Source organism: Lathamus discolor, chromosome 4 (genome assembly GCF_037157495.1).
Source record: "Lathamus discolor isolate bLatDis1 chromosome 4, bLatDis1.hap1, whole genome shotgun sequence".
NCBI classification, from domain to species: domain Eukaryota; kingdom Metazoa; phylum Chordata; class Aves; order Psittaciformes; family Psittacidae; genus Lathamus; species Lathamus discolor.
Genome location: NC_088887.1, coordinates 65,783,765 through 65,808,670, shown reverse-complemented (window position 1 = coordinate 65,808,670; position 24,906 = coordinate 65,783,765). Strand labels below are relative to the sequence as shown.

Here is a 24,906-nt window from a genome sequence, read left to right as displayed (position 1 = left end):
GGAACGTGTACTCCTGCCTCCCTTTGTGCTGAAGGGGAATCCGAATGGAGTAATTGAAATGCAGGGCTGCGAAGCACTGCTGTAGTGGTCTGGTTTGGGGTTCCCCCCACCCTCTTTCCTTTATTCTTGGAGCAGGGGGAGCATGTTTGCTGTGGATTCTTTTTGTTTTATCAGAGAATGAGATGCTGGCTGAAAACTGAAGAAATGGCCCTAGAAGAATTGATGCAAAGATTAAATGCGGTTTCCCAGTGTGCTGGTAGGAGGAGCTGCTGGTCTTAAATAATGTATTTTGTGGATGCTGTTAGTGATTTTGTAGGATTTACAGGAAATCCTGGTAATCTGACTAGATTCTTTATGCATGCTCGTATTAGTAGGCAAGAATATGTTAAGAGATTTTGTCACCAGGTTAAACTTTTGTTTATATTAACACTAATTAACATTTTTACTGCTTAGACATTCATGAGGCAAGCTTTAGAATCTCCTCTTGAATAGTTCTGGGTAACTGCTAGCCCAGTCAAATACTCTAAATGGGTCTTGATTCAGCTGTAGCTGAAAAGTGGGGAGAATTACAGATTTGTCTTATCAGAACAGCTCTAATGTGAAGCAGTGAAAAGCTGGGCTAACTGTAAGACACTGCAAGCAGTATTTAGGGTGGGTCTCACTTTCATGAGAATGAAGTTGAATACATTAATCACGGTAAATGTAGTTTTACATTTGTATGGATTAAAAGTTGCATCAGAAGTGCTAAAATGGTTTTAGCACTGTAAAAGATTCTTATGATTTCCAAGAGATTGTTCTATTTTCTTGAAAATTTAAATGCTTGTGTGTTAAAAAACTAGAACTAAACAGCAGTGTACAATAAGGTGATCTGTGGTGAGGTCTGCAAGTGTTTTCCTGGGTATTGCTCATGCAGAGATATATTTCAAAATAAAAAGTTCACTGGCAAGAGAAGAGATGTGTTTTTTGTCTCCTTTGAAACTGTTTCTTTTGCCCTTTGGTCTGTTGACAGATGTCAGAAGTCTTGCATCTTGTTATCCAAGGCAAATCAGTGCTTTGCTGATATAGAATATTTAAGGTATTATTCATTCTAGTAGCAAACATTGGATTTTTTTTCTTGCCATTTCCCTGGTACTCTGTTTCCTCAGGGTGACTTCTTCAGCTTTTTCAATTTCTCTGTGTTACAAGGAGATAATTAGCAAGATGGCTGATGCTTTAGTCTGATGAACAGATAGATTAAATGACAAATGTGGAATGGACAGATTAGCTGCATCAGTTTTCCTGGATAGGGGAAGTGGGTATTTTACCTTCTTAGTAACGTTGAGGAGGGGAGGAAGCAAGACTTCATCTGACAAGAACAAGCATTAAATTACAAGTATAGGTCACCATACATAGTCTTTTCTTCTTCTTTCTTCTTCTTATGCAGTTTTCCCCTGATTATTTTCCTATTTTCAGAAGGTATCTTTATTAAATGTTTGGATATTTGTTGCATTGAGTGTTCTGATTTTTGTAATGTTTAAAAAGAAAGCTAGCCTGGTATTTGCTAGGGCATACTGTCTTCTGCAGTTTATTTTAATAATTTGTACATTACTTTTTCCACTCCCTTAACATTGTTGCTGTAGTAATTCAGAGATAAGGTAAATTTTAGTAACATATGGTAGAATTGGTTGGAACTGTGGGAGCCTTTTCTTCCTGAATTGAAGAAGGAGCCTCCAGCCTGGGAGCAGGTTGCCTGGTTTGCCTGTCTCTCAGCTGTGCAGATGTAGGTACACTGTGACCTTCATGTAAGCCTCCCGCAGCTCTGAGTGCTGTTTTCACATTTGCCGGCAGGCTCTGACTGTATGCTGATACTTAGCTTGTTAAACTTGCATATTTTTCCAAAAAAAGCAACTGTTACTCTACTGCCAAATTCATGTTAGTGTGGTTTAGCTGGTCCTTCTCCTCCCCCTTTTCTTTCTCTCTGTAATCCCTGTGTTCCCAAGCCAAAGGTACCTTTTTTTCTACAACCAGTGGTTGTATTTATAGGTGACTGTTTCCGTTTTTCTTTTCTTTTTTTTTTTTTTCTTTCTTTTTCCCTTGTTCCTTTCAGGTTGTTTAGACCATTTCTCTGTTGCTGACTCCCATTCCTGGGCTATATTCTCTGTCCTTCGGTCAAATTAGCTGCTGTCTGGCTGTCTTTCTGTTGACTCAGAAACCTTTGGTAAGCAGAGATTTCTTTAACAGCCCAAGATCATGTGCAGGATTTTTCCAAGCCATTTTTCAATAGCTTTGTGCTCTGGAGTAATTGAAATGCAAAGGTTTCTCTGGCTGCCCCATAGTACAGCTCTCCACCTTCAGGCATCAAGGGATTAATTTTCTCCATTGTAGGACCCGAGGAAAAAGGTTATTCCTCTTCCTTTGTTTGTTCTTCTGAACGATACCGCAGGTAGGCTGAGATTTATCCGGGGTAGTTTTAAGCATCTAAATCGGAAGAGAAATTCCCCTCAAATCCATGTGCGCTGAAAAGAGAGAAGGGGGCACATGCAGAAAGGAAGTTCTTCTACCTTCTGAGGTGTACTCTTTCCCTTGACCAGGAGGGGGAAGCTGGAAGCCTGGAGTATCTCAGCTCCTAACCTAGCATCTCCCTAGCCCCCGAAGTTAGATATGGTAAATCTGGGTTTATCTGTAGTCTTCTGCTGTTTTACCACAGCAGCCTTTCCACCTCTGGATGCTTTCCCACTAACAAGTCCCCTGCGTCAGTCACCACCAGCACTTTCCTTAGTGGTCCTTCTGCTCCCTCTGCTTTGACTTAAGTTCTGCTTTGCTCACACTTTCAGCTGCCATGGTAAATTACTGATCTGTCGCTCCTTACTCTCTCTTGAATGTGTGATCCTTTCACTGGATCCCCTGAGTGCCTTACACTGCTACATTTTACAAATCTGGACAGCTTCCTCTGACAAAGTTTTGATTATTTCTTCTCTTGCTTACCTTCACTTAATCCTCCAGCACATTACAGATATATTATCTTCTGCTTCTGGATATACTTAGTGATTAAGATCATAAAAATAGTATTTTTTATTTTAGAATTATCATCCTTTTCTATTCTTTCTCTGACTCCTGCTCCACATTTCAAAATTATCTTGTACCCTACCCCCTTCCAGACTAAAGAAGTTGCTCCCATGGCATCTTCCTTTGGTTTTTTTGCCCCCACATATACTCCTTAGCCATCCTAGTCACTTCCCTTCTATTGAAAGAGCTTGCTGGACTTGAATGACCAGCGTATTGCTTTCCCTGTGCTCATATAAATCCATAAAACAATGTGGAAGTGATCTAAGGAAATTCCCTATTTCTGCCTGAATTTTGTTGTTGTTGTTGGTTTGGTGGTTTTTGGTTTGGTTTTTTTTCATTAAAGTTGCAGGTTGTTTCTGAAAAAAAAAAAAAATAAAATCCTGGTTATGTCTGTGCTTATTTTTTTGATGGATAATTGCATCATTTCTGTTTGTTTGGCCATAGTGTTCACTTTTCTTTCTCTTTCAGTTCTTGCTGTATTAAATTAGACCCTCTTCCACAAATTGCTGTTTATGGGTGGAATTTCCCTTGGCAGTGGAACAGTAGCTCTGAGGTTAAAGCCTCAGCTTATAAATGGTTCTGGTCTGGGACCTCATACATTGTCCGTATTCCTATGTGCCATGGGTTTTCTGTTTAGGACTCCGTTTACTCTGACTGATACAGAAACAGCATTAAGGCACCTGCTCTTTCTGTCAGTCGCTACTCAGGTCTGCATCAGCACTGAGCTTGGAAACCTTGCAATGATGGTGTTGTCCAATTCATGCAGGCCATACAAATCTGACAATCGCAGCCTTAAGGCTGTGGTAGCCTCACAAATGATTACTTTCCACTTTGGAAAGGTGACACTGTTACAGCTACCATCTGTTTCCTGTCTTTGAACAAAATTATAGCACTCTGCAAAAAGAAGAAACATCTGCAAATCAAAGAAGATAAACATGTCAGTAGTTCCTTAGTAATCATGATTGCAGTGCTAGTATTTTATGTACAGGTGGCATTCCTTAGCCATTTCAGCTTCAGTCAGTTTTCAGTAGCTCCAAATTTTCTGTCATGTTCACAATTTGGGCTGAAACTTTACACTTCATTTCCTAGCTTTTTTATCTTGACAGGTGGGTTTTTGAGGTTTTGAAGGCTGACTCACCTGTCTTGCCAACTTAGGAACAGATGTAGGAGGAATGGACTCGCATACCACTTCCAAGTGCCCAACATCAACTGGAAAGAGTTGGCTTACCACAAGTAGTATTGAGGCTACCCTCAGAAACACTGAAGGGACATTACAAAGTTGTAGGCAGCTGGAAGGACCTGTTCGGTTTGTCTTCCCCATTCCTAGTCTCTTGTGAGCCTGCCTGGTCTTTCTTACCCTTGTAGCATCTGTCTTTTGTTCACTTGATTTTCCAGGATCCCAAAAAATCTTTCTGCAGGTGGCAGAATACTTTGTGCCCATGTGTTAATTTGGCAGGCAGGTCTGAGCATGAAGGGCATTAAATTACTACTTGGCAGCTTTGTCAACTTTCTATGTAGCTGATAGGGTTGAAGAGAACCAGTTGAGAGCTGTGAAATCTGAAGGGTGTTAGGATTCCTGCTGTGCTCAGGTGGCATGTAACAGTAACACGGGATGCCTCTGCCTGGCATTAGCTTGCTGGCCCTTCATTTCAGGTTTCCTGACCCCATTTGAACTTCACCGTGAAAGATGCCTCTGATTTCCCAGGCCAGAGGGTAAAGATCAGGCATGCTCCTCCTGTCATGAGGTTTAAAATTTGAAGAATAAGGGTGGGAGCTGCAGTTATCAGACACAATTAAGCAATTAGGAGTGGAATGCAAATGTTTTCTATGCACATGCACTGTTCTGTGTGCACCTGCATGGCTTCCATTTCTTAGTATGTTCTAATATACTAAGGGCTAACTCAAAATATTTTGCTACTGAAATAGCTAGATCTAATGAAACTGGTCTAAGTAAGGCTCAGCTTTGGCAACAGTCTTGTTCTTGTTAAAGAGAGCTGCCTTTCTGGTAATCTGAGGAAAGAAAAAATTGATTGGCATTAAGGTTGATAAGATTTTATTTTTAACCAAACTGTTGTCACTCTAAAATTGCATTCCAAAACATTTCAGCACAGGAGGCTTGCTTTCTTCACATAAAATGGGGGAAAAAGAAATAAATAAATACCCACTTCACTTTGTAGCCATATGCACTTTGTTTTGGGACTGTCAGTGACCTTTGTTATCATAACATCTACCCCAATCTTTCACTGATTATAATGGCAGTTGCTGAACTGCAATAGGAAAATTGCAACCTCTGCTGTTGTCTTTCAAGACACAATCAGGAGATTGGGGCAAAATAGGCATTAAGCAGTAAATAATGATGCACTAAGAATGGCTTTTCAGAGGATTGCAGGATGCATAACTGTCAGTCTCCCATTCAGTCTATGGACCTTGAGTATATTTAAGTATAACCTAAGTCTTGTAGAGCCAGAAAAGCCCTGCCTGGACTCGTGCACTTAGTGATATGAAAGAAGAAGAAAAAGCCTGCTACTTTGATGCATTTTTTTATTGTGATACTGACTCAGAATACTTTCTTGGCAAGAGTGCCTGGCACAGCTCCCTGCCACGCTTACACCCGCAGAGAGCCAAGCCTGCAAGATTACCTCTTGCATATCAAGTAACAGGGAACTTCTGCAGAAAAGGAACAGCACAACGCAGGGGCAGACGGGTGTGATATGTAACACAGGCTGCGTTGTCTTCAAGGTGTTTAAGCTGCTGTATTGAGCAAAGCCAGGGAGCAGGAGGCATTTGGGTCACTCGCCTTTTCCTTTATCAAAGGAGATCAAGCAAGCTACTTGGGATTTTATTGTTCCTGAGTCAGCCCAACAACTTTGTAAGGTTTTCAGTATCTGAAACATTTCAGATGGAAGTTTAATCCTGCTGGTTTACAGTATCTGGCAAAGCCACTTTAATTTTCTTTCACTGTTTCTTTGGTCTTGTCCTACCATATATCAGCCAGACATGCTGTTATTTCAGACAGGTTGAGCATGATCTTTAATGCTTTTATATGGATTAATCATTTGTAGGTCTCTCGAGGTAAGCCTGCAATACTATGTTAGCTATTTTGACCTCACTTTAGATTCTCCAGTTATCCCCATAGCTGCATAGCTTGAGCATGAGCCACCTGGCTCAACGCATGTGGGAATGTAGGCTTTGTGATTGAGGCAAACTGTCTGGTAGTCCACCCTTTAATATTGCCTTTAACAGCACTGTGGGTGCAGCCAACACAAGCCTTGTGGAACAGTCAGCGTAAGCACCTAGTGCTGGGCGTAGGTAAAGACAGGATCGTCATCTTGGAGGTTGACTTGCTGCACAGTCTGGGCAGCTTCAGACAATAGATCCCTTCGCTTACAGCAATCTTGGGGGTTAGTTATATCCTCAGTTTGTCTCTGCCGGTGTTTTTGTGGCTTTTGAGGTTTTGTACTAATGCTTTGAGTTTCTTGATGATTGACGGGAGTTGTGGTGTACAAGCAGCTGGCAGTTGGGCTTTCTGCATGGTTCTCTGAGGCAGAGGGAAGTCAGGCATCCTGTGCTACGATGGAGAGATCTCAAATTTGGTCACACAAAAGGTGGAACTGGCTGCAAGTTTCAGCATGAGAATAAGCTGAAACTGAGAAGCCTTGTGATACCCATCCTCAAATGTTTCTATCTTCCTGTGAAGACTGATGGTGTTTGAGCTTGGGAGAAGCTAGTGTAATGGGGCCTTAGGCAGTCAAATTCCTTTGAGGACACAGGGGAAGTCAGCTTTGTAACAGAATGTGGTGCTCAAATTGTGGCAAGCTGATACAGCACAGTGCAGCATGGTACTGCCAGGTTTTGAGGATGTAGGTGTGTAATGCTGCTTGGCAGCAGTCTGTCACCTTTATTTTGATAATCTGGGCAAATAGCTATTTGGCAAGTTGAGGACCACACTGCGGTGCAGTAGGTAGGCTCTTGTTTTCCACCTGTGCTGTTACTTCAGAGGTGTAAGCGCTGTCCCCCTTCCTGTGCTTGAGGCATTTGCTAAGTGCTGGTCTTACTAGAAGTCTTTCTGTCTTCAGCACTTTGTACACCAGGCTGAAAATTTGCACCAAGAAGTGACTGTCCTAATTCTTTTATAGCCTCAATTCTTGCTGGGCCAGAAATGTATCTTCCTTTTATTTCAGCTCCTGCTTATAGCCTGATGAACTTAAAGGGAGGGTAGCTTTGCATATGAAACGACAGAATAATTGATATAAACAGAAAATAATGAGAATACACATAGCTGATTTTGAAAATTACTCTTCAGGCTACAACCTTTGTTATTAAATGCGTCAAACAATAAGTCACTGCCTTTCTTTAAATAGTCCTGTGTGTGGCTTCTGGGCTGAACAAAGTGCTTTACTTTGGTCAGTATTTTGTCCCGGGCTGCTGGTTGTTGCTCTAAGTTACGCTGTGTGAATTAGCTGGTTGGTCCAACTTACCTCATGTCACACACCCATGTTTTAACAGTGGCTTTGCAAACCCAGCCTTGCATCAGCCACACTAAATGAACCAGCCTGTTGTGTGACTCATCTGTTTCCTCTTTCCGTGTTTACCTTGTATGCATTACTACAGGTATGAGGCCTCCTGAAGCAGCTGCTGTGGAAAAGCCCTGCCAAGATTTAATGTTCCCTATGGCTCTGTATCCTGCTGCCACTGAGTATCTGTAATTGAATTGATTATTCCCTATTTCCATTATTTCAGCATTTTCAATTTTCACATTTACTACAGTGAAGATTGAGAGCCATTTGATAAATCCATGTGGTGAGATGAAAACTAAGAGTGGGTTTGTCCAATTCCCTGCCTGCCTCTGAGAAGTGCCTGAACTCTCAAGGCAGACGCCTGCGGTGCAGCAGGGCAAAACTCACCTGTCTAGTCCTCTCTTGCTGCTGTAAAGGGTGCACTGATCTCTCCAGACACTGGGAAATTCTTCTGCTGGGTCTTGTTTTCAGCTTCCAGTCAAGTCTGTAACTGGGTTTTTAACACCCAACAGATCGTTAACAAAGCCAGCTCGATGCTTTCTTTACTTAGTAGTTCTCTTTTTTGATGTGCTTTAGTCAGATATTCAGCATATTTGATGTGGTAAAGTATGTTTATATAAAATGGTCTATTCTTGTAAAAATACTTCAGAAAAAAAACAAAAGCTCCCGCACAAACATTCAGTGAAACAAGGTAGAGAAGAAAGCACATTTGTGTTTGAGGAAGAGATTTTTCCACCTTACTTTGAGAACTATTGGCAGTGGAAGAAAAGGAGAAAGATGGGATAAAGAAGCAAAACAGGTATGTTTGGTTGTGCAGCTTGGATGAGAATGGAAAGTTGGCAGAAATGAAGTGGTATAAAAAGATTTTCTGGATGTTTTTCTCACAGTTGTTTAGTAGGACGTGAATCTAATGCCTCCCTAATACAGTGTCTGAGACACAATAGCTTTATGTTTAATAGTTGCAATGGAATATAATCTACATAAATGGAATTACAAAAGTGATGAAAATTCATCATAATTACTTAATTCATGTTTGAGCAGATGCCAGGCTCATTTATGAAGTGAAGGTAAGAAAAAATATAACACATAGCATTAGAGAATCATAGAACAGTTAGGGTTGGAAAGGACCTCAAGATCATCCAGTTCCAACCCCCCTGCCATGGGCAGGGACACCTCACACAACCATCTCACCCAAGGCTTCATTCTCAGCTTTCTAATTGTATACTTTATTAATTTCATTTTGCTCAGTCTCTTCAGTGTTTCTTACCCCCAGTTCACACTGTACTTGCCTTTCAAGGACACTGTAATCTGCTTCTGACTTCAGTGCCATTGTTGTTTCACAGTCAGTTCCTTCAAAAAGAATATACCTGCATTTCTTTGAGGGCACATAGCCCAGAGCAGAAGAGGGATATTAATAGAAACAGCTTTTCTCTGTTGTCGTGTCAAGACAGAAGATGAAGTATTTCAATGTGCGGGTGGAGGTGTTTTTCAAAGCAATTGTTTACATTTTTTAGGATCTAAGAGGGACTTAAAAGGGTCTGGTAACAGCTGGATGGCACAGAGGGCTGCCACACATTTTGTATCAGGAGAGTGAAGGTATGCAAGAAACACTATGTTGGTAATTTTGCGCAGCGTGCTTAGCAGTTGTCTCAGTAAAAATAGCACTGACAGTTCCCATTCAGCCTTCAGAAAATCGGGAACAAACTTTTCTGCATCCTACCACCTGCCTTTTAAAACATGGAAACAGAATAATTACTCCGGACTTTATTTGACATTATTTTTAAACACCCTCTCCCCCACAATGGTTCTTTTAGGGTAGTGGTTTACTACTGAATTCAGTAAAGACTCTGCCGGACATTTATATGATGCTGCAGGGAACCCTTATCAGAGCTGGTGAGAACAGGCAGGATATAAATTTTTATCCCCTGAGGTGGGTGAGAGTTTAGGGAGATCCAAGAGTGGTTTGAAGGGAAATACTGGTATTTGAGACAGTCCTGATGTGCAGCTGCCAAGGCAGGAAGGGATCTGGGTGTTACCATTTGGCACTCACATCATGGAGAAGCCCCTCCTATTCCCCCATGTTCCCTCAGGAGTTCCTCTCTCATCCTTTCCCACCAAGTAGCTCCTGACCTTTTGCACGTGGCCACTGCCTGAGCCGTGGCGTGGCTGGTGGCTCTCTGGTGTGTGTCCTGCCTGAGAAGGAAAGCAGGAGCAGGTGGTGGTATGAGGGAGAGGAGCTTTCCTACTCACTCAGTATCTCCACCATTATGGACTGGCAGCCTTGCTGGTTTGACAACCAGTCTGCAAGGTTCTGTGACATGTGGGATGTGTGATACCTGGCTGGTATAGTGAGTTAGCCCTGTGACATCAAATAGGATCAAATGCAGTATCTAGTATTCAGGTTTAAAGATACACAAGGAAGAAAAAGAAGCAAGATGACTTGTATACCCACTGTCTACTTTTTCCTAACCGTTCTCTCTGTTTCCTGCTCCTGGCAGCAGATCAGCTGCAGATCAGTGGGGCAGTCATGTGGGGATTATTTTTGTTCAATAGCCTCTGTGGGGCTGCCCCCCTGCAGACCCTGCCTTATTGCCTGTCTGGGGCTGTGTGGGCCACCCTGCCTGTCAGGAGTCCTTTGTCCCGTAGAGCTCAGAGAGCTCCACACACTGCTGCACTGGCTGCAATTTACTGGAGTGTGAAGTATTCAGGAAGTTATTAAAAGTATCAGGTTTAATTTTCTAACATCATTGATACTGAAGATCTCAGCCTTTGAAAATTACTATTGCATTCATAAAATACTTAGGAGGAAAAAAGCTGTTGGAATTATTTATGCTTTCAGAAAGGAATTTTTTGAGGGTCAAAGCTTGTTTATTAAAGCGTGTTCCTGATAATGCATTAGGCAATGAATTAGTAAGTTATTAAGCTATGATTAAATGAAACTGTGTTTGTTTTAAAGGCTGGTCATCTGCTCTGCTCTATTTTTGTTACTGGGTATGGCATTGCACAGCCTGCCAAGTCCTTTGCAGATGAGCTATACTGCACTCGACAGCTCCCTGCCTCAAGTAACTTATTATCTGTATTCAACACAGAAAAAAGGAAACGTCAGACAAGCGTGGTGGAATTGATGAGGGAGGAACATTCTTGGCAAGAAATAAGGTCAGGCGCATCACTGCACAGTGTCATCAGTGGCCTTCAAGCAGTTTTTCTAGCTATGCCTGCTCTTACTTTGGAAGAATAAGGGGTGCGTGCCCACCATATCTTTTGACAAGTCTGGTCCTCTGCTTGTTGAGGAGGGAGTCCTGTTGTGGTTCCTGCCCACCTCAGTCCCCTGGGTTTCCTGTCCTAGGGATGGGGTGGGATGGGAGGGAGCAGTGCAAGGGAGGGTTTGGCAGTTGTGTGTCTCCCCCTCCAGTAAAGTCAGGGCATGGCTAGGGTGGGAGCCTGGGGAAACAGCAATCACCCTTGTGCTGTCTCATCCAGAGGTAGCCTGTGTGGCCTCTGTTTGGTGATGACTGTAGGTAAACCAGGATATCCAAGGCTGTTACCTAGTCTTGTTCTTCATGTTCTTCACGTCAGTTGTTTTTATCAATAAGCAGCTGAAGTTATGTTATGAATAGTGAGATACGAAATAACGATTTTGCTCGATCTTTCAGTTTTCATCTTTGTAAGGGTTGGATTTTGGTTTTGTTGGTTTTTTGTTTTTGGGGTTTTTTTTTGAGATATTGTTTGGAAGTGGCATAAAACATCACATTTCACAGTGCTTAATGCAGAATTGTGGCTTGGTATGCTGTAGAGTCAACACTTGGTTAGACTCTGACAGATGTTAGATGGTTGGTCAACAAAACTGCAGTATCCCAAAACAAAAGTTCCTAATGTCAAGCAGTAGTTTGACTGCTAGCAATAAACCACATTATTGCTACCTAATAAATTAGGCCAGTTAAAACAAAAATAAAACCCAAACCCCAAACCAACCATTTTTAGTAAAGTTTTTGATTTTTGAAGCTTTTTGAAGAGCTGATTCAAAAGCACTTTGCAAGAACCTCCTTTGCCCTGTTTGCCCTCGGTATGTGGATTAGAATGCTTTCTTTATTAGAGCTTTAGCCATGTTTGTAATGAGAAGGCAGTTTTCTGCCAAAGCTAACAGCAAAAAAGAAGAAAGCAGATGTCAATGATTTTTTTTCAAACTGGAATTGATTGTAATACGGTTTATGATTAAAAGCACAATTTCAACCAACTGATGAGTAATGTTAATTGGAAAAAAGCTTTTTTTTTTTTTTTTTTTTGGCAGGGGCAAAAAGAATTCTGTGTAGCAAAAATAAAATCTGTTAAAAATGCTGGAAATTTATGATTAGTGGTATTTAGCAAAATGGTATTGTTGAAGTAAAGGAGACTTTAATATTCTTGTGACTGCAAATATAATGTGTATTTTATTTCTAGGTGCCATATTCAGAATCATGTAAGCCTGTGAAAAAGAGGCTTTCTTTTACTGTAAAGATAGCATGAAATACGTCTGAATAATCAAATTATTATCTAAAATTGTTCTTTCTTTAAATTCTGAAAACAGTCTAGACACATTAGACTTTGCTGCACAAAGAAATAAGTCATGATCCTTTCAGAAGGCAGTTGACAGAGACAGCATAATAAGTTATGGAAAGAACCTGATTTTCTTTTATAAAACTGTCAGGGTGCATGATTGAAAAACCATGGCATGCTCAAAGAAGTAATGGAAGTGCTTGCATGCTGAAATAATTGCCCAACACTGTTCAATTCAAAAGTTGTTCAGTTGGGAAGACTATCCTGTATGAAAAATCAGCTCCATTTTGTAGTTAGAGGCTATATATTCTTTTTGGCCTGTTGTCATGTAATTTTCACTTGCATTATCTGACTATCATTTGTCTCAGCAAGAACAATTAATAACTTAAATCCAACCTTGTACTCTCTTAAAAAAATATTAGGGTTGGACATACCTTTTCATGAGTGCGAGTGTAGTATCACACTGTACTTGATTATGGATATTTGGAATATTGGAAAATAATGGCCTCATTTGTCTTTATGCAGATGAAGTTTGCTCTTTTGGTACTCTTGGCCTTATGGCCTGTTTACATTTATTGTGAAATACCTTCCCAGCCTACTCCTAGGTAACATGACAGAGGTGTGCAAGGAGCTCTACTAGCCAGAACACTAGTAAATACTCTGACTGATTGCAGTGTAGAGAAAAGATGCTTCCATAAATAAGCACATCACTTGTCTTAGCCCTGATTCCATTTAATTGAGGTATTCATAGAATCATGGAGAGAAGTGTGCTTACTGTCATATTTGTAAGCAGACTTGCCTCACCTTATGGTTGTTTGAGCTGATACCAGGGCAGCAGTGGGAACACATGGCTGTGGCACTGGAGGATCAGGGATGGGGTAGGACTGTCCCGTCACTAGTTCTCTGCAGTTGATTCAGAGGAGAATGGTGAAACTCTGTGACCATGTCCCATAATCTGTGTTTCCTGAATGACTGAGTCAAGTGCAGTCATCTCGTTAGAAGTTTACTTGTCTTAGTTAACCTCAAATCTGAAATGGGTATTTCATGGTAGAATATTATGGATGTTAGTTTGTTGTCTGGCAAAGCAGAGATATGTTTCTTGATCTGTTTGTTACAGCACTGTGGGTACTTGACTTCTGCAGAAATCTGCATGGATCCACTGCCCAATAAAACCAGTTTCTGGTTTTTGACGTTTTGCGGCGTTTGACGTAATGCATGCCTCTGTCAGGGTTCAAATTAATTAATTTTGAGCTTACCAAAAATCTTGATGCTCATTTCAGTGGGTGTAGTGGCAGGTGTATTCTTCCATGCTGCTTGAATTAGAATGATGTGACATTTCTGCTCATTCTCTCACCTGCCTGTAACTGGAAACTACTGCACTTTAAGATGTGATATCTGTACTCCGTTTTTACACAAAATATAATTTCATGGCTGTAAAAGGTAGCAATAATTACATTTTATATGGCACCACTTATCCTAACTATTTTGAAAAATTCTTCACACCTTTTAAACAAGTATGTTTAAGACACCTGGTGTTCCTTCTACTGGTGAGAGGAGGCAGAGGTTTGCATGAGAGGAAGGGGTGAGTTCCTGGGTTTCTGTGGAAATGTGGTAAGCCCTGAGGCTGGGCATGCTTTCCTCTCACTGTTGTTACAAAACAGCTTATGAGCTTTACACGTTACGGGTAGAAATACCCGTATAGGTATGGTGGGGCTGTATCAGGTGCTCCCAGGGCTTCCTGCTGAACTTAAACCCAATGACAAGCCATGACAGTTTGTGAAAACCAGAGGGTAGAAGGATACGAATACAGTGGGGGTAAGAGTTGTGGCTATTTGTAAAGGCCTTGGAGGAAGCAGATCCTAAATCTTGACTGCTGTAAAGGATTGCATCACCCGGTGCCTAACAATAATGACTACTTTCCGAAGTCCTTTGTTAGAGGGGGCCCCCATCAGAAAAGAAAGGAGATCTTGTTCAGCCAATCCTTTAATGACTATGTCTGTGTGTATGCATTTGGGGGAAAGAGAGGGTCATATAGCCAGATGAATTTTAACAGAAGGTCTTTGTGTAAAGTATGTGGGCATTAAGAAAGAAATATCTTTTAAATCAGTTCTCAAGAAAAAAGTGAAGTTACAGGGGAAAAAAATAGAGCGATATTTTGTTCTGTATCGTGGTTACTTTGTAGTAAATATTCAGAGGATGGTACTTCAGACTTATCTCCATCTTTTCAAACCTATTTCTGGTTAAATTTTAATTGAAAGAGGTTGTTCAGCTGCATGTGTAAGACAGTAAACACATTTAGAAAGGGCGAATTATGAGGAATTCTGTTCACTGACTTGACTTCATCATGTGTAGAGGTTATTTGGAGTTGTATAAAAATTCAACAGTTTAATATTTCTTAGTTCTTTATTTCTCAGAGCACCAAAATGAGAAGACATAGTCCTTCGTTTATGGAAACTGGAAAGCATTGGTAATTGGATGCTTGAGGATTTAGGATGTTTTATAGCACTATCATATAAATGAATTCATATAGTCATATAAAATATAAAATTCATATAAATCCATATAAACTAATTTACAATTTATTCTCCTAGTCTGTGATGACCTGATCAGCTGCCAGCATTTGAAAATTCTGCACATTTGTGATTTATACAATTCCATCCTGCTAAAACATGGAGCAGGTCTTTAATTGCCTTTCGAGAAGAATTCTGCCAACAGGGAAATATAGCCTCTTTCATTCATTTGCAGCCAGAAACTGCTTACTTTGGTAGCTCTGAAGTTTGTACAGACTTCAGATCTACCTAAAATACATTTGCTTTAGTTCTTTTTAATGTCTAAAAAAATTAACTCAGACTTGAAGACTATTCGCCCCTTTGACAAAGGAGTCTGGCTGTCATGCTTAACAGTTTCTGTGCTTTCTAAGAACTATTAAATATATAATGCTACAACATTTATCTGCCTGCATGTGTGCACAACTTGTAAATAATTTAATGTTTTATTTTACCACTTGGCCTCTTCACATAACTCTAAACTGAGGAAGATAAATTCTGCTGAATTATTAATTCACTGGGAAATTGAAACAACCAATGTAAAATTAAGCACTGAAAATGGTTCCCTTTTTCTCTGTGGGAATCAAAGCAGTGAACGCAATGGATAACAGTGTGTGAGCTAAATGGACAAGATGGTCATAGAATGATTTAGATGGGAAAGGACTTCTGTGATGTCATCAAGTCCAGCCACCAGATACAAAGCCAAACTATTTATTATGGATATGCTTAGTTGAGTCTCAAATAGCTCCAAGGATGGAGATGTTCCAGAATGGGGACGTTTCAGGAGTCTCCTTCATGTTTGGGTACATGGGCAAGGTACATAGGACCTGTTGCCTGGCTGGCTGGTGGAATTTGGTGGCAGCCTCCAGTGTTAAAAATTTCCCCCTAGCTAAAACCTTTGCAGCAAAGCATACATGCACTTCAGTGCCATTGTGGCAGAGCAAAAAATTTTGCTGTTCTCTCTAAATGGATCTTTAATAGGTCAAAACACAGTGACTTTAGGAAGCTTCAAGGTCATACTACTTAAAATTCTCTGGGTTTGTTAATATTTTATTCATATATAAACTATGATTTTAATTTTTTTAATATTGCTTGACTTTTCCTTAATAACTTCCATACTAACAATATTATTTCCCACAGTGTTTTCATGCTGTATAACTATGTCAAGAAGAGCCATGATTTAATCACTGACTATTTATACTTCATATATTTAATTCACTAAATCTTCAGTGACTTTCAACACATTTTTATGTAATAATTTATTTGGAGATTGTAACTCCAATGATACAATTTACCCATTGTGCCTTTATTTGGGTTCTAAGAGTATAGCCATAAATAGTAATCAGTAGTACTGTTTTATTAAATTATGTGAAGATATCTGCTGAAGAATCCAAAAGAGACAAGCACAGCTTGCAGTACTCATTTTAGGACATGATCATTAAAAAGTATGCCCAACCTGGAAATCAATAGATATTTATAATTTCAGCAGTTTCCCACATGCCTCATTGCTTGTCAGGGTTATTGACTTCTTCACACAGGAGCCACATCATGTGTCCGTGTCCTGCTTATCCTACCTGGAACATATCCACCTATAAGTCACCATGTGTGCACAAGTACAAATGACCCAAGGAAGCAAGAGGAAGAAGTTAGTGGGAGAGTTATTGGAATCCTTGCTTTGGCAGCAGCACGGAATCAGGTCGAAAAAAGTGCCTGTGTGATTGTGACTGTATTCAGTGTTCGTGCTTGCTGATAAAACACTATAGATGGAATGAGTTTTTCAGTCTTTCCAAGAATTACAGCCACAGTAACCATGTATTGTACAGCACTTTTTTTTTATTTTTTATTTTTTTTACAGTTTCTGGAGGAAATTGTCTATCGGTCCTTAGCTGTCGAAGAGCTTTTCATTTTCAAACTTAAACACAAACTTATCCTAGTCCTTTGCCGTTTCAGATGGCGTAAAGACTTTGGTCTCTCTCTCACTTATCAGTTTAGACCTATTTGCTCAAATGTCTTCAATTATGATTGTGTAATTGAAATATATTAGAATTGACTAGCTGATAAGCAGAATGAGGCAAACTAACTATGAGCAGATTAAAACTTTGACTGTCTAGTAAACTGGTGAATGTCCCGCCAAGTAACTCCCTTCATCCCTGTTCAATTAAGTATGCTTATCTGTACACGGGGAAAATCCCATTTTGCTGGAGGCCTACATGAGCAGTCATCAAAATGAGCAATTCATGAATTTTTTGTGTTCATTAATACTATGAAAATCTCATTCCTTCTCCAAACACTTACGTGATTTATCACTCCTTTACCCCTATGGCCATTTCAGAAAGTTGCAGTAGAAAACCTACTGTGCTGCATCCTAACAATAGCCAGAGAAAAATTGTATTAGGTTCTTACAGCCTATACATTTTTACAGCATTTCTGAAAGGTCCCTAAAAGATATTACTTATAGTGGCATACCAGCTTTGTGAAGTATTAATAGCACTGTTTCTTTTGTGCTGAGTGGATTACTGCCATCTAAGTTTGTAATTGGTGTTAACAGTGCATGCAGAAGGATTTCAAAGCAGCTACTCAACTGAAAACTCTTTTGCTTTATTAATACCCCATTCATGGAGAGACTAAAGAAGGAGGATTGTGAAATGTGGAAAAGAATTAAAGTCTGATAGAGAAGATATGAGAGCTGAGCACAGGATCCCTTGGGTCCAAAGCACATGGCAACAGAGCAGTTTTCAGAGGAAGGAAATTATGACAGTAGAGACCAAAGGCTGAAAGCGTATTTCTGGCCTGCAGTAGCACAGAAAGATTTTGTCACCTATTTATGTAGGTGCACAACAGTCATTTTCCACTGCATACATCAGATTATTGAGAACACCACAAGTTATTCCCAGGCTCCTCTCTGCTGGGAGCAGTCTAGATGCGTAGATCTATCAGCAGACTGTTCCATATTCCACGTTCTGTAATTGAGGAAGGTATTATCTTCAGGAAAAGACCTTCTGAAAATTACCCGTGTAATCATGGAATTTGCAGTGTCCTCAACCTCAGCAAAATCAGCCTTTGTGGACAATTGAGAAACATGTTCCTAAGGGGTGCAAAAGGTCGCTCTATCTCCTGTAGATAAATTGGGGAAGTGCAGATTTCATTAATGAGCAGATCACTAGCCTCAAGTGTGGCAGACCCAACTGAGGAAAGCAGCAGTATCTGGTCATAGTGTAAATGCATACAAACATCTTTTTCCTCTCTGGCTGCTTCTGCCACAAGTCAGTCTGATGAGAAAGTACTGTGTACCTGCTGTAGTGGTTAAAAGATACAACATTTGAACTATAACTCTCTTTTGAGGATAATTCAAGTATTCATAAATCCTGCAAAAGTTCTTTCAGCATCAGATTTTGTGTTTCTCTTCCCCAGCTAATTCTGCACAGAGTTGTTTGCTGGAAAGTCAGTTGCTGTTGCTGACTGCATGTATTACTCATTTTTGTATGTTTATATGTATTTATGTAGATCTGTATAGACATATGTATACACACACAGATGCAGGTGATTTTTTGAGCAGAGCTTCCACTAGCATAACTTAAAGTATAAAGCAAAGTACTCACCACAGCCCTTTAATTTGATTATTATTTATATAGATGTATCTGGCACGTGATGGGAATGACCACTATGTCCCAGGGTGTTCATGCGGGGGATGGCCAATGTGCTTGAAACTGTAGTATCTTCATGGGACATTGCAAACTAAAACTATTTGATAAACCAAATTAAGTCACTTGTTTTGCTGCCAATTGTTTTATCTTGTTTGCATCAGTAGCTTCCCCTGGCAGTGACTCACATGGTGCAGTCACAGGTATTCAGTGACATCGAAGGTCTCTCATCGCTTTCATTCTCCTTCTCTTGCTGCAAAAATCCTTTCTACAGGCCCACCACCTGCCATGGTCATCTCCTCGCTTGCATTGTGCTCACAGCAGCAGCAGTCGGGTGATGAACACAGAGCTGAGATGGTGTGGTTGGGCAAAAGCTTGGAGCCATATCAAGCATAGGACTGAAATAATTCACAGGAGCTTCCTAATCTGAACAGATTCCTGTTACATGCTTTCACTTCTGGCCAAAAAGGTAGGCCTCATTCCTCGGACAAACCTGCTCAATCCCAACCTGCAATTGTCATTTGCCATTTCATTTTACCTAACAGAATTTAAGTAAAGGAGTGAACCAGTGGTGGCAGATGCTTAGTTAGATCCAACATCATAGTAGCCTTTACCTGCAGCTTTGGATTGGCACCAAGTGCTGATCAGGCTTTTCCCATGTTCTGGCCTCCTGGTCTTCACCAGCATCAGTGCAGTTTCCTTACTTCTTCCCACAACATCTCTGAAGTTTTGAAATCGGTTGCTAGTTGCCTTCAGAAGTTAAAGGACCTACATTAAAGGACAAACTAGAAGTGCTGTCTTGTTAGATGTTAAACCTCACTTTGCTTGGCTGGTCATAAAAAGCTGTTCTCCTCTAGTTATTCCTTTGATCCATTGTGACTTTCTAAGTATTTTGTAACACTGATGGTGGAGGAACTTGTTCTTTTGGAGATAGGTCAAATTTATTGCTGAGCCTCAGGAAATTCAGACATGGAATATGAGATTACTCAAATTAGAGGGATAGATATTATGCTTTAAAAGCTTTTTGTTGTCTTGACAATTAAATATTAACTCTTGCAGAATATTGAAACTCTAGTATCTTACAATTCTTGTTTCTTATGGTACATTTGAATTATTAAATGCTCTGTATTGATTTTAGGCTTTAATTTTAATTTTTTTTTTGAGAGAGATTGGTTTAAAGAAAGACTGGCAGCTGTGGTTCTGCAGCATAATGTGCAAGTATAAATAGAATGCAAGCTGTCCATTTATCTCAGTCCTGATCTACTTATATTCAGCTGATGCTTATTACAATCATGGTTTGTCTCTCAGCAGACATACTCAGTTAGGATTAAGCTTGGACAACTAACCTAATTCACTCTTATAACTTAATTCAGGTCTCTGTGTAGATTTCTCGAAATCTGTGTAGATTTCTCGTGAAACTAAATAATTCTTTTAACTCCTGATCTTTCAATATTAAAACATTGAGAATGTTTATCACTGTCTGTGTTTTGGGGAGCTACTGAGTTTTTTTTAAAAGCTTTTAGATTTACCAGGATATGGCTTCATTCATACCTATTTCTGAGATTTCTCTCCACTCCAGCTTCTCCTTATATGTTATGGTACTTTATTAAATGTTATTTCAGGTCACAAATTCTCTAAATTACACTATGGGAAACCCTTCTAAACCTTCTAAACTTTTTGTTAGAGAGAATGTTCTGGTAGAATAGCCTGAAAGTGAAATATAAGCACACCTAGCCAATTCTAAAAAGTATATAAAAAAAAAAGGTTATACCTGAACTTTGTATTTATCTCATCCACATTGAAAAAGGAAGATTTATTCTTTTATTTAAAGAATACTAGAACATTTGTGGAATAATTATTTATTTCTCAGGTTTTCAGACAGGTTTTCTCTCAGCATTATCCCTCTACAAGAGCCCTGTGGAATTTGTGGATGTAAAAATACCAAGTTCTGTGTCTCTAACACATCAGCTACACTTTCTTTTTCGTTTAAAGCCTCTAGCTGACTCTTTACTGTTTTAGCCTAGTGACTAGCCTCTGGCATGGATTAATCTGTATTAACTTGTTTTTGATTTTAAAAATCAACACAAATAACTTGCCATAATTAAACATCTATGTAGGGTTATAAGAAAGTTCAGGACTAGCCATAAACAGCAATCAGTGCTACCTTGTTATAGTATATGGGTGTTAAACCCTATAAAGCACATTACATTTCAGATTAGAAGTAGCTTGTGTGTTATATTTCAATGTGTGCAAGAGGATCGTTTTGTTCAATAACATACCATGAGTCCAATTTAGCTTTCTGCTCTGAACAACATAAATGTGTGCAGAGAAAATAGGTGAAGTATGCTTTAAACTGCAACATCTAAATAATATTTTGCTTTTTTTCCTCCTCATTTAATTTCCACTGTTATTGTGATTGTGCTGATGTTGAAAGATACACAGTCAACTTGTACTTTTTTTGAAAGACCATGATACTTATCTTGTTTGTACCCTTATATATTTGTTGTTTAGAAACTGGTCCAAGAAACAGTATTTTCTGAGCTCAGCATATGTTCATGTTATATGCAATTCCCCATATAGTTTTCATAACCTTTTATATTCTTCATGCAAAACCTCTTCTGCAGTCCTCTGGGTTTTTATCAGGGATGTGATGGCACTTCTGATACTGAGGAGCAGAAGCTCCTCCCTGCTGGAACTCCAGGAGAAAAGACCAAATGAGTGGTAGATACAGATCTCACAGGTGGATTAGTGAGTGGTGTGTGCATGGTGGGATCTTGAAGTGCCAGGCGTGAGAGGTGCCATGTTTTCTGGACTGAGAAATGCACTCTTTTCTCTAAAAAAATGGCGTTTACAATTAGGGAGAAACAGCAGCACCAGTGGCAGTTGCAGAGCAGCAGATACAAAGAGTATCTTGTGTTGAGCAATGAAGAAATACAGGAGAAACATGAAAGCACTGTACAGTTAGGAGGGATATGTGGTCCTCTAATGTGAACATTTCAGTATCACAGTGAATGTGAGGCTATAAGGAAAGGCTTGTAAATTATAGTATTTGGAGGAAATATCACAGCAGGGTGTTTGAAATGTTCCCATGAAGACAAAGCCTCCTGGACAAACAGAAAGATGAAAGGAACAGTGAAAACACCCAAGAAATTATGAAAGTCATGGAACCTTAATTTAGTGATTTCCAAGAAAACTTGAAGTTGTTGTATTAAAATGAGAGCCCTGAGAATGAAAGGAAGAATCAGAGAGAATATGCAGATGTAAGTCAGTGTGGCTACTGCTATTGTCAGTGTGCAGTCCTATGCCTGCAGTCAGACCTGGAAATGAAGCATGAATAAAATAAACCCTATTTCATTGCCACAATTTTATTCATTCCATCAGGCTGTCTGCAGTCATTTAAAGATAATTGTGGAGGTGTTACCCATTGAATGTGATGTGAGATAGGTACAGTCTAGTTGGTTCTGGCAACTAATACTCAAAGAATATTACTGTCTTTAAACTGCTATGTAATTTGCTGATACATGCAGAGCAGAGAAGAAATCCTTCTGATAGGAGCTTTTGTTATAGTAATGCCAATGGCAAAGGAAAATATTCAGATTATTTTCCTAGAGATAGAGGCTGCTTCTGTTTGGAAAACACTGCATTAGACCATCTGTTTCCTCTGATTGCACACCACCATAACCATTGTTGTGATTAATTTCTTTGCTTCTAGGCACAAATTTGAGTACTTGAAAGAAGATTAAAAGCTTGTTTTGCGGACAGGAATGTAGCTAATGGCTGGCTTTCAGTAGGATTGTGTGTACTTAACAACTTTACAACTCAAGTCATCAATCTTCTGCTTGTAGTTGATACATGAAGAAAGCAAGGAGAATGTCCTTTGCTTTACTGTAATAATCACAAATTGTTGGTGAGGTTTCCAGTGTGCCAGAAGCATCACCACACACTCAAAACACCACCGGGACAAAGAGTCGCTTTTCATAGACTCATAGAATCATTTGGGTTGGAAAAGACTTTTAAGATCAAGTCTCACCTTTAACCTATCACTGGCAAGTCCACCACTAAAACATGTCCCTAAGTGCCACATCTACACATCTTTTAAATACCTCCAGGGATGTGACTCCACCTTCCCTGGGCAGCCTGTTCCAATGTTGGACAGCCCTTTCAGTGAAGAAGTTTTCCCTAATATCCAGTCTAAACCTCCCCTAGCACAAATTGAGGTCATTTCCTCTCATCTAGTCTCCCTCAAGCTGGTGGCTTGGCTGCCGGAAGATATGTGGTTTCATCAGCATCCCACCCATTTGTCAGACCAGATCCTTTGGTCATGAGGCTGTTGTGGCCCAAAAGCCCCAAACAAGTAGTAGCTTGCTAGGCAGGAGGAAAGCCCTGATGGTTGGCAATCTGCCACAGGTCAGCAGCAAGGAACAGCCTGCAGTGTTGTCTCTGTGGATGCTACTGTTGTCCTGTTTCAAACCAGAACTGCTGCTTTGTGTCCCCCAGTGATGAGCAGCACAAACAAAATGTGGAGTTTTGTCTAATATGGATGCTGTGTATTACTTCAGTTCCTCTTTTGTTTGAATCCTCAGTATACAGTACAGTGGCAATGTGTACCTTGGTGGTTTTCCACCACTAGGCTGTTCCCTTCCTTCCTTCCTTTTAGTTCCTGTATTACTTAAATAAGCTCGGTAGGCCTTTGATTCAGGATGAATCAGTATGCAGTGGTCCATCTGCATAGTACAATGATTTTTGAAAACAAAAGGTATTTGTATGAAATGCATCAATTCTTATTTATTTTGATATTTTCCTTGATCATCACATTTCAAGATTGTCACATTTGCCTGTGATTACATGTTTTAAGTTGAGCATTTTGCAGCTAAAATTGTAATGATTCTCCTCTGTTAACAAGGTATATTCAAACTAGTATTTGGTAATAAGTTATTTGATATTTACATCAGTGTGACTTACCTGCTTTCAGTGTAATAATTGGTACACCATATTTCAAAACATTTCTTCATTTTGATGTTTGTAATGGTGTATATTGGGATTGTGGCTGATCTGTGGCCATACAGGACATAGTTAAACAGAATTGAGAGGAAAATGTTGACTGCCAAGTAAAGCAGCATTATCAGTTTCCTCTCTCCTGCATTGAAAGAGACGGGGAACAGACAGTGTAGGGTTTCCTGATATGTTTTAAGAAAGCCTGGGATTCATTTCCCCTCCCTTCCTTCCTATTAGTAGTTTGTTAACTCCCAGGAAGATTCAGGTTTTTCTTTGTGAGACCTTTCTGCTTGCATATTCTGGAAACAGGCTTTGCCTTTGAAGAGCTCGGTCCTCACTTCTGTACAAGTGCAGGGGGAAGAAGAGGAGGTGGGTTGATGGTGAGAGTCTGACTTAGCACAAACAAACTGTAGAGGAGTTTCTAATGGAAAACACTGTAGTCAGAACAGTATTTTCTTCTATTTTGCTGGCATCAGCATAGCACTGGCCCCTGAGGAATACAGGATCCTTTAGACTCAGAAGTAGGAAATGCAGCAAGTGAGATTCTACCTTCAGAGTGCCAAGTTGTGAACTCCTGAGCAAGACCGTAAGGTTATAAGACAGACATTCAACTTGCCCTTCTTCAGGAGAAACCTCGGCTGTCTCTTTGCAACAACTGATCGTCCCTCGCATTAAGGAAAAGGATGCGAACATGGAGGTGATAGTAACCAGCTACTTAGGATGAGCAGTGGCTTTGTAGCACTGTGCACGGCTGGAGTGCACTAACAAACTGGATGTGTTGTGGGGATTTTTTTCTTCACCAGGAACAGCACAGGGCTGCCAGTTTGGCTACAGTGATTTTGGATGAAACATCGAAAACCAGATGGTTTCATGCTTTTTTAAAAAAACCACAAAACTTCATCTGCTAAGTCTGATCTGCCTACGTGAGAAGCTGTGCCTCGTTTATTCATACTAGTCACACTGAAAGCAGGCTGAAAGCTGTGGCAAGATGTCCCGTCGTCTGCTGGGTGTAGAATGCTAGAAATTAAGAGGGTCTTGCAGCTTCCTGTAGAAACTACTTCAGCATTTTCAGTCCATTAACTACCACTGATTTTTCTTTTTTCTGTCTAGTAAAACCTAGGTATTGGTTTCTGAGGGAAAGCGCATACAGTACAAATAACCTCATTGCACCCATTTCCAACTCTTTAAATCTGTACTATTTTTATCTCTTTTGGTAGCATTTGAATATCACAAATTTTATGTTCCATTGACATTTAAAAACAAAATCAGAGTATCTTTCAGTGTGTTGGAAGAGTGTAATTGTGAAGAGCTGATTTTTTGGTTTCCTTTGGTGAAGATAGAGGGATACGCATCCATGTCTCAACGTCGCCTATTAAGGGAAGGACGTGAAAGTCATTTTAGGACCCTACCAAGATTCATCCAAATCTTCCATGGCAGACGACACTCAAGAAATAACCCAAGACAAATATGCTCTGGTGAGGCTAATGTGTAGGTGATCCTGTAGTGTGATTTGTATCTATGTAGCATGCTGCACTTAAATTTAAGCAGTGTGTGAGGTGAAAATAATCAGTAAGTAGCCTAGTGTTTGTGTTACTGATTTTCTCAGCTTATGTAAATTGCAGGAATGAG

At 40.0% G+C, this 24,906-nt stretch overlaps 1 protein-coding gene across 5 annotated transcripts in view; it reads left to right on the top strand.

Annotated features, from left to right (window-relative positions):
* Positions 1 to 24,906, top strand: part of MCF2L (MCF.2 cell line derived transforming sequence like) — a 159,290-nt gene that overhangs the window by 37,130 nt on the left and 97,254 nt on the right. For 2 of the 5 annotated variants that reach the window (XM_065677899.1, XM_065677894.1), the window contains exon 1: positions 23,885 to 24,752. The exons of the other annotated variants lie outside the window; for them this stretch is intronic. In XM_065677899.1, the coding sequence (XP_065533971.1) occupies positions 24,632 to 24,752 (121 nt within the window). In that variant the 5' untranslated portion in view covers positions 23,885 to 24,631. Of the gene's footprint in view, positions 1 to 23,884; positions 24,753 to 24,906 lie in introns of those variants that run through there. 5 annotated transcript variants of the gene reach the window in all.